General features: G+C 44.6%; 1 protein-coding gene across 4 annotated transcripts in view; it reads right to left on the bottom strand.

Annotated features, from left to right (window-relative positions):
- Window positions 1–6: 6 nt before the first annotated feature.
- kctd15b (potassium channel tetramerization domain containing 15b) overlaps window positions 7–10,226 on the bottom strand; it is a 36,661-nt gene continuing 26,441 nt past the window's right edge. For all 4 annotated transcript variants that reach the window (XM_019866791.1, XM_019866790.1, XM_019866793.1 and 1 more), the window contains one exon: window positions 7–191. In XM_019866791.1, coding sequence (XP_019722350.1) covers window positions 33–191 — 159 coding nt within the window. In that variant the 3' untranslated portion in view covers window positions 7–32. The remainder of the gene's footprint in view (window positions 192–10,226) is intronic.

The following is a 10,226-nucleotide window of genomic DNA, read 5'->3' as shown; positions in this document are numbered from 1 at the left end:
GGGGTTGGCCGGGCGGTCCCATCCCCGCCGCTCTAGTCCAGAGGTTCTTGTTTTATCCTGATGGGCGTGTTGATGGAGAGACTCCGCCGGTCCTCGCGGCACAACACGTACTCGCTGAACTGCGACGAGTCCACGCCGCCGCCGCAGGACGCCGCCACGCTGAAGCCTTTCTGGAAGAGACGCTCCAAGACCTTGAACGCGCACACACGCAAAAAGGAAGAGACGTTAATAAACAGCCATGATCGCCTTTTAGGACGCATGTGGAAAATGAATGGACAGCTGTCAGCTTGCAAGCTCGAAGACTGTACATCGAACATTTTGTGTTTTCAGAATTGCACCGGTGTGACAAACGGCTAAAGACGAGACAGAGGCACTGGTAAGTCGGTGTAACGTCATCATGACCCAAGCTGCCGCAATTGTCTCTGCTGCAGTTATGACAGTTGCTTTCAAGCCAGGCAAAAAAAAAAGAGGAAAATTTGATGTTTTTGTGTGTTTTTGTGGTTCCGACATTTTGTGTCACTTCAGTCATATTGCTGTTACACTGACTTGTAAGCGTCTCTGTGTCAGGAATTTAAAGTCACGATGGACCAGCTAGCACACCAGTCGGAATTTCAAAAGACTTGATGAAAAATGAAAAAACCCCAAAAAACTCCAACCAATAATCCGTTCAAGCCCCCCCACCCCCAAAAAAAGACAAATGTTTTAATAAAGAAAAATACTAAAACCAAAAACTCTATCAATTGTGTAAAAACAACATTGAAGCACCTGAGCTGTGCATCTGCCAAGTGACGGACATCCGTTTAGGCCTCTGCGGCTCCTCGCGAGTGTACTCATTTTGCTTCTGCATGTTTGAGTGACTTGAGTGTTTTTGTAACTTGCTTGTCGCTTGACTTTTGTTTCCCTCCCCCAGCTGTCCGCTGGATGTTTCTTTTCACGCAGGATTTCTCAACGGCGACGTGCTCACCGCCCATTCACCGTGCCGTGTGTCAGTGTTTCACGTTGGCTCAAACTACGGTAGAGGTTGGTCGGGGAAGTTCCGCGCATCCTTATTCCCGACACGCGAACCCTCACACACATACCTCCACCCACCCTGGCGGCTTACTCCTCTCACCCCGGCCTCCTCATTACTGAAATTATGAGCTCCAGTAATCACCTCGCCGAGCTCGCCCCTTGAACGCACCTCGCCTCACACTCTCCGCAACCCTTTGAGCTCGTGGCCTCGCTGCGTCTGGCCAATCAGGCGCCGGCCGGTGTCATGAATAGTGCAGCGGTGGTGTGAAGTCTCCCAGCTCCACGGTCCCGTTCTGTGTGAAAAGGTGGGCGCCTTAATGACGCGCGGCTCATGTTTTGACTGATGATGGAGGAGTTGGAGGCTATCTTGGAAAAATACCAGACAGACTTCCTGCGATGGGTTAACTTTGAGCGTTGGCAGCCCGGTTAGCGCTTCTAGCATTGTACAATATTGTGTCAGGGTGATTAAGTCATTTTTTTATAGCATCCTTAATTAGCATTTGAACATTATTTCAGGACAATTGTATTGCCGTGGTCAGAACCAATACTTTGTGATGGCAGTAAACCCCCCCGACCTCCTAACACAGTCTGGAAAACGAGTCAAATTACGCTGCGACACACTGCCGGGAACAAGTGACTCCAGGACCAATTTCAGCCTGAGTTTCCAATTACGGTTTCAAAGCAGGGTTAAGGTGTCAAAGCAGAGATTCAAACTCGGGTTAAGGTTTCAACTAGGGTTAGGGTTTCCAAATATGGTTTTGAATTTGTGTTAGGGTGTCCAATAATGGTCTCAAAGTAGGGTTTCAAAGTGGGGTTTGGTTTACAAAGTCGGCTTTCCAATTAGGGTTATGGTTTCCAGTTAGGGTGTCAAACTACGGTTAGGGTGTCAAAGTAGGGTTTCAAACTCGTGTTAGGGTTTCAAAGTAAGGTTTCAAATTATGGTTACATTTTCCAATTAGGATTTCAAACTGGTTAGGGTCATAAAGAAGGGTTTCAAATTAGGGTTAGGTTTCCAATTAGGGTTTCAAACTAGGGTTAGGGTTTCAAAGTAAGGTTTCAAATTATGGTTACATTTTCCAATTAGGATTTCAAACTGGTTAGGGTCATAAAGAAGGGTTTCAAATTAGGGTTAGGGTTTCAAATTAGGGTTTCAAACTAGGGTTAGGGTTTCAAAGTAGGGTTTCAAATTCGGATTTGCGTTTCAAAGAAGGGTTTCTCAGTAAGGTTGGGGTTTGAAAGTCAGGTTTCAAATTGGTGTGAGGTTTTCAAAACAAGGTTTAGGGCTGCAGCTATTGAATATTTTATGTATTCGGATATCCCCCTGAAATTTCAAATTGAGTATTCGCCAATCACAGGGCACACATAGACGAACGACCATTCTTTCGTGCTAGGAACAATTTGGAGTGTTCCATTAACCTGCCATGCATGTTTTTGGAATGTGGGAGGAAACTGGAGTACCCGGAGAAAACCCACATAGGCACTGGGAGAACATGCAAACTCCACACAGGAAGGCCGGAGCCAGAATCAAACCCTGCACTTCTGCACTGTGAGGTGGGCATGCGAACCATTCGATCACTGGGCCACATAATAATAATAATAATGTTTTAATTCATCCAACAACATCATCAAATTAGATGACAGAAATGACATGCACTTATCTTTGAAATATTGTATACAAGTTGCCTGCAATGATACGTAAGATTCAGCAGGTGTCCGTACAGAGCAAAAGAGTGCCCGCAGGACCGACACAGCTTCAGTCCAGTAGGGGCCAAATGTCTTGTTGAGAATCAGGGCAAGCAAAATCTGACACGCCTTTACTTCCAACACAAAGTTCAGAGGATTTCCTCACGTCTTCCCCCGCCTCCTCCCACCTTTCGCCCCCCCCAGCATCAGCGACAAATTTTGCGAAACAGAAGGGACAGCAGACAGCTGATGGTGAGGATGGCTAATTAAGAGACCTGCCCAAGCGTCACCCCCCCCCCCCACTCTCCCACCCATTTTTTTTTTTCCTTTTTTTTTTTTTTTTTTTGTCCATGACAGGCAAACGATTATGGAAATGATATTACATTGCCTTCTTTTATGGTTGCATCACATTGCATTTCTTCTCCCTCTGCGTGTCACCCTTTTCACACATGTGGGACTCTCGCTCGTCTTTGGGCCCGATCAATAAAGATAGCGCGGAAAAGGGAGCTTTATCGCAAAGCCGTGGCAAGACTTTAGGATGTTGTTACATATCTCGACACTTGAGGATATTCAAGCTTTTAAGGCGGCACGACCACGCCACGGGAGGATGAACGAGGTTTGAAAATCCATCCCTGATTGGCTCCTAAGAGCTCCGTTCTGTACGTTAGCGTCTTCAAACTGATGACATTTCATCTTACGAGAAGGTGCTTTTCTTTTCTGGGGTTACAAGGGCACAAAGCTATGGGTTATAATAGCTTTATTCATTTTTTTTTTTTTTTAAATTTCATTATGGCTTTCGTTTTTTTTTAAATTCACTTTTAGTTTCCGTATTTTCCGCACAATAAGGTGTTTTGGAGTATAAGGCGCACCTTCGATGAATGGCCTATTTTGAAACTGTTTTCATGTATAGGGCGCACCACATTATAAGGCGCATAGAATAGAAGCTACAATTGTGGCTGCAGTTGCATCCACTAGATGGCGGTACGCTAAAGGTAATACAATACAATACTGCTTCATTTAGCTGGAGCTTTCAGGACCGCTGCAGCTGGAACAAAGTGGTTGAGAGAACATTTAAAATACTACATCCAAGAAATCTGAATATTGATCCATACATACAGTAAGGTGCATCTTTCCAACCTTATTCGAACTATTTTTGTTCGTTTTCATTGACAATACTAAGTTGCAGTTTTTCCAAATTTCGGAAAAGTCGGAAAAGAAAACTTTCACAGTTCACAAAGACTTTAATGTTTCGCCTGCTTTTCGTGCTCCCTGATTCCTAAACACACGAGACATCATCAACGTCCTCTTCCCAACCGCGCACCCCGAAGCCGCCTCGCTGAGCCGTCGCTCAACCTCAGGGTCGCCGTGGGAACGAGGAGGGCGTACGCATACTAAACCTGGCCCATCTAACCTCTCAGCATCAAACATTGGAAAACAGAGTTTAATGCAATACTGATGGCCACGAGAGTATACACACACACACACACACACACACACACACACACACACACACACACACACACACACACACACACACACACACATGGGCTGAGAATTGATTGATACATTGCTCCATGGGAATTAATATACTTTCACTTGAAGTGTAATTAAGTTTTATATGAAGCATATTGCAGCGCTGTAGAGTTGAAGTCATTTAGGTAAGTTGACCAAGTCGGGAATGCACATCCAACGCTCTTTTCATCGCACCTTGCAAATCCACCAACATAGTGCACGTGTGTGGGAGTGTGTTTGTGTGTGTGTGTGTGTGCGAGCGCTACTTCAGATTGATGGACTTGTAGTCTGTGTGGTGTGACATGTCAAAGGGTGTTGCGGCGTGTTGCGTTGGCCGCGACGGAGGCAGGCGAGGGGACAGGGGCCCCTTCGCCGCCACTGTCACATTGATGAAGGACGGATTGGCCGTGCTCTGATGTGAGCGCTTCATCACTGTGATGTATGGACCAGTTTGTGTGTGCATGTGTGTGCGTGTGTGTAAGTCTGCCCGAATGTTTTTCCTCTGTTAAGTGCCTTTGCTTTTCTGTATTTCTTTTCACCTCCCACACTGGAAGGACATCAGAGTGCAGGTGGTTTGCATTATTCTCGATAATACCCACTCATGACTTCACGGGGGAAATCACAAGGCGAGGCACGGCTCTTCACCCCAACCACAAGACTACACGCATTGACGTTTTTTTTTTTTTTTTTTTTTTAATGATGTTCTTTTAGGAGAATAAAGTCATGTTAGCAGATAAAAATTACCACTTTACAAGAATGTCATGATATGAGGAGAACAGTAAGCTTGACATCAATAGTGTCATAATATCCATCCATCCATCCATCCATCCATTTTGCGATCCACTTTTATCCTCACAAGGGTCGCGGGGTGTGCTGGAGCCTATCCCAGCCGCTTTTTGGGTAGTAGGGCAGGGGTACACCCTGGACCGCCAGCCAATCGTAGGGCACACATAGACGAACAACCATCCGCGCTTACACTCATACCCAGGGACAATTTTGAGTTCCCAAACTTCCTGCCATGCATGTTTTAGAATGTGGGAGGAAACAGGAGTACCCGGATAAAACCCAAGCAGGCACGGGGAGAACATGCAAACTCCACAAAAAGCCGAATAGTTAGGTGGATGACCTTCTCATAAACTGTACACAAAGTAAGGAAATTTGAGTGTGGTATATCATTTTTTTGATTGTAGCAATGCGTCCTGGCACTAAATCTTATGCTGTTGGAAAATGGGTTTACTCCGCTTTTACGTGGAGCCACATTTGGGAGGAGCAGCATGAGGTGAGTTAGCCAGATTTGTCTGGCTCCATGTTCCTAAAGCCCTGAATTGTCATTTTCCTGTCAAGACACCAAAAACACTTTGTTCCAGACGGCCCTCCGTCCCCCCCGACAATAAGCCTCTGCGGGCAGGGTGTGGTTCGGGGGCTCTCCCTTGGGGGGGGGGGGGGGGGGATCTTTTCACTGTAATCAGATGACAAGCATATTGTCTTGCGGCAAAGACCCGGATTGCTTTGCTAACCTTCCTCGTAGCCCGTGGGAACGTTTTGGAAAGATCTCCCCTTACACTGAAACGTACTGTGTGTGTCTCGGGTTCCTTCAGGCCAAAGTCTTGACTTAGGCCCACTGTGTGTATACTGGCTGACCGAAGAAAAAGGAATCACGTCGGCCTCAGTATGCAGAGGTGCAGGGTTCGATTCCGGGACACTGCGTGGGTTTTCTCCGGGTACTCCGGTTTCCTCACACATTCGAAAAATATGCGTGGCAGGTTAACGGGACACTCGATATTGTCTCTAGGTGTGATTGCGAGTGCAAATGGGTGTTCGTCTATGTGTGCCCCGCGATTGGCTGGCAACCATTTCAGAGTGTACCCGCCTACTCCCCGAAGACAGCTGGGATTGGCTCCAGCACACCCGTGACCCACATGAGGATAAGCGGATCAGAAAATGGATGGATGGATGAAGAAAATGGAACGTGAACGCCTCACAAGAAGGCAGATGAACTGCCTGCGTTCTCGGGAGAAGCCAGCAAAAAATGACCGGATGTAATTTAAAATGTAACAGAAAAAGTAATATGAATACATGTGTGGTCAATACAATGAGGTTATTATTTTTTCGCGATTGGCTGGCAACCATTTCAGAGTGTACCCGCCTACTCCCCGAAGACAGCTGGGATTGGCTCCAGCACACCCGTGACCCACCCGAAGACAGCTGGGATTGGCTCCAGCACACCCGTAACCCACATGAGGATAAGCGGATCAGGAAATGGATGGATGGATGAAGAAAATGGAACGTGAACGCCTCACAAGAAGGCAGATGAACTGCCTGCGTTCTCGGGAGAAGCCAGCAAAAGATGACCAGATGTCATTTAAAATGTAACAGAAAAAGTAAGATGAATACATGTGTGGTCAATACAATGAGGTTATTTTTGAGGTTAGATTATTTTTGATTAGATTTAGAAAAATTGTAAGGCACATCCGTTTTTTTTTCTTTCAGTTTGAAAGGGTCTCTATGATGTCCCATTCATTTGGAGATATTTGATGATTTTTGCCAAAACGGTGCCCCCGAGTTCCCTTTGGCTAATTTTAATGCAGGGCGCCACGGTAGGAACGGATATGACGTTATGTCAGTGACTGGCCCGTACCCAAATTATGCTGCCAGCTTTCCATGCTCACTTTGTGTTCTGGATTTTTAGGCACGCATAACTCCTGTTCGTCCGTATTTTTTCGCTTGTTCATGAGACATCCGTACGCTTTGCATTCCGCCATGCTCGCTTTTAATCAAAACCCAGAATCGAAATTGTTGAAGGAATTTTGACACTAAAGAACTAACTAAACTAATGAGCAAACTGCTTTATCTACTGCCTTGGGTGCAGCTAAACAGAGCCCGACTAAAAAAAAGAATAAAAAAAGGATGGACTATATGTTTTTTTATAACTCACAAAATACTTGATTTTTGCTGGACACCTGCAATATTTCGATTGTAGGAGGAAGTTAAATGCCAATAAACTGGAAAAAAAAGGGCAAACCCTGAGCGAGCGCCTGCTGCAGGTAATGAGAGCCCTCGATGCAATGCAACTTCTTTGATCAATCGGGCCTCTCGGCCTGAGTCGCTTTCAGCGTGAATTTTATCCTCGCTCGCCTCATCTACAAAGAACGAGTCACTTTCAAAGCGTCCTCTTACGAAGCGCCAGCGTCGTCCCGTAATCACGCTGGCTGGTAAACAGAGTGGGGAAATGTTGTGTTAGTTGATGCCGCCAATTAATTATATTGCAAGTCATTTAAAAATCTATAAAAGAAGTATAAACCGGTTGAGGCTGTTTGAGAAATTGTAAGTATGGTATTAAAAAATGCAATACGTGTATTTCAATGGCCTTGGGCGTTGTTATATTGGAGCCTTTTTTTTTTTTTTAAAAAAAAAGGAGCTCTGTCTTAAAAAGGAGTAAAGTGTAAATTATGCATATCATTCCTCCCCTGCACCAACCAACTAACTCCCCCCTTCTTCCTCCAGCCCTTTGCCGCGTTATTTTTTTTGCTTTTTTTTTTTTCGTAGGAAACATGGCCGCAGCGCAAGCGTGCTTTGTCCCAATCGTTCCGTTCTTCTTCCCTGGAGGTGGTGGAGCGAAGGAGGTGGGGAGAGAGGTGGAGGTGTCAGAGTGTTGCCTGGGAGAGGCTCTCTTTGGGTGCTGGAAGAGGCGAAAGGAGCCTTGCGTGTATGTGTATGTGTGTGTGTGTGTGTGTGTGTGTGTGTGTGTGTGTGTGTGTGTGTGTGTGTGTGTGTGTGTGTGTGTGTGTGTGTGTTGCGCGGAGCCCGTGGTGTGAGGCTGATATTTTGCTCTGCGGGCAACACAACTGGAAAACGACTCCCCCTGTCCCGCAAATATGCTACTGTGAGTACATGGAAATGGATTTCATGGACGACTGTGTGTGTGCCGGGCAAACTAGTGTTGTAATCTACGGATTTCGTTTGTGTGTAAATCCAAAGGTTTGTTTTAGTACAGTTAATACATGTGTGCGTAAACTTTGCACTGTAATTCCACTTTTGACCAGTAGATGGCAGCACGATGATTTGAGACCGTGTAAATTCGAAAGAAGAAGAACGAAACCAAAAGTATTTCAGCAGAGCTTAGTTTTTGTTGAAACTAACTGAACGTTATCCGCTGTAATCCTGTTTTTTAATCCCACAAATAGTGACGGCAGTACATTCCTTTTATAATGTACATCTTTGGTTGATTTATGATGTATATTATAAAATGATAAGTTAACTTGCTCTTGTGCTCTCTCTCAGTATATGTGTTGAAATGTGGTTGTGTTATTTTAAAAGTAGGTTTGGAGACCTTTGAATAGATTTTGTGGCGCAAATGCTATAAAAATATGTTTCCGTGTTCCCTCACTTTTTGCAGGTGATATGTTTCATGGATCCCTAAGGGAATTTCTGCAAAAGTGTATTAGCCCACCAGGATTGTACTTTAGGCTACAATGCGGTGCAGCATCCAGGTTAAGGTAAGCCATTTTAAACTAAAAAGACAAACTAAGGTAGTTATTAAATGGATGCTTAATCATCCTCGTGTGCTGCCGGAGGCAGAGCAAGCTCTGCTCACATTAACTTCTGAACGCAGCCTGCAATCAGCATCTCATGCTTGAGCTGATTCCATCTGTAATGCCTGACACACAGGGCTTCGGTACTTTTTTGGGGCACGCTAAATAACCGAACGGCATATTTGACGATCTGAGTGAAGCAGTGCGCTCAGAGTGGAACCACGATGAAGGAACGTTAAAATAATAATAATGAAAATTGACTATTTTTGACTGGTCCAATTTATAAGGAAGATAAAATAGCAAGAAACTGTGCGAAACAGCAAGGTAAACCAGCAATAGATGAGGTTATGGTTAACAAATGAAAATCCCTTGATAGACAGAAGCCGCAATAATCCAACTGCGAAGGAGCGAGGGAACTCTGTATAGAGTAATAGGATAGTTCTATGTTTTACTCACTTACTTTTACTGAAGCATAACCCCCTCGATGTCTAAATAGCAAACACTGAAATCCTGTAGCATAGTTGCGGACATTCTTGTACTTGGCAATGTGTCCACTGCATGTGCCACATGAACAGATTGCTAACACTAATTGACAAGGTGTGATTGAGTGGCTTGGTGATGAAGTGCTGCCTCCAGGGATGAAAACACAATGAATGCTTGTACTGTCTTACTTGCACTTGTTTTTTTTGTTGTTGTTGTTGTTTATTTTAGATTGTTGCTCAAGTTGCTCAACAAGTATCCACTGCCTTGCTCCCCACCAAGTCGTCATGATAGCGGAAGCTTTTCGTGAGCTTTCACGCCTCAAAGTAAATGCGGGTGAGGGTGAGCATTGGCTCATTTGCATGTGACAGAACTGCACCTTTAAAAAAAGGCAAGTAATCAGCAACCTTAGAAGAGGAAGAAACAGCAGCAAGCGAGCGTTATTTCGATTGGAAAGAACAAGAGCGAATGATGCTATAGCAGCAGTTTTATCAGAACCAATATTAAAGAACCAGAAACGGAACACTGTTGTAAAATGATCACCCGCTGTAGATCCATTTGAATGGTTATTGACCAAATGACAGCATTGAGACTTAAAACTCGGCTACCGATCGATTACAATAAGGGCCCTGCTTGAAGTACAACAACCACCCTCAAAAGTGAGAAAAATCTGTATGTCCACTCAGAAGTCAAAGATCAGTTGACAATTTCAACTGGCACAGTGATTCAAGAGAATAATACTGTAATCTGTCAAATCTGTTTCCACAAAAAAAAAAAACAACCCCCCCCCAAAAAACTACACACTGAAAAGTACACAAAATTCTAAGGCACCTGTCATCTATCCAATCAGCGAGGACAGTTAAGACTTTTAATGGGGCATGATACAAGAGCCGGAAAATTTTGAGAGTGATTGACCTTTTAAAGATTAGAATTAACTGGAATAAACAACGGTGACATACTGCAATTACAAAACAGTAAAACAGAGAGAGAGAGAGAGAGAGAGAGAGA

The sequence above is a fragment of the Hippocampus comes genome, unplaced genomic scaffold (assembly GCF_001891065.2).
Source record: "Hippocampus comes isolate QL1 unplaced genomic scaffold, H_comes_QL1_v1.1 scaffold82, whole genome shotgun sequence".
NCBI lineage: Eukaryota > Metazoa > Chordata > Actinopteri > Syngnathiformes > Syngnathidae > Hippocampus > Hippocampus comes.
Note: the sequence above shows the minus strand (reverse complement) of the source record. Positions and strands in the feature narration are given on the sequence as shown.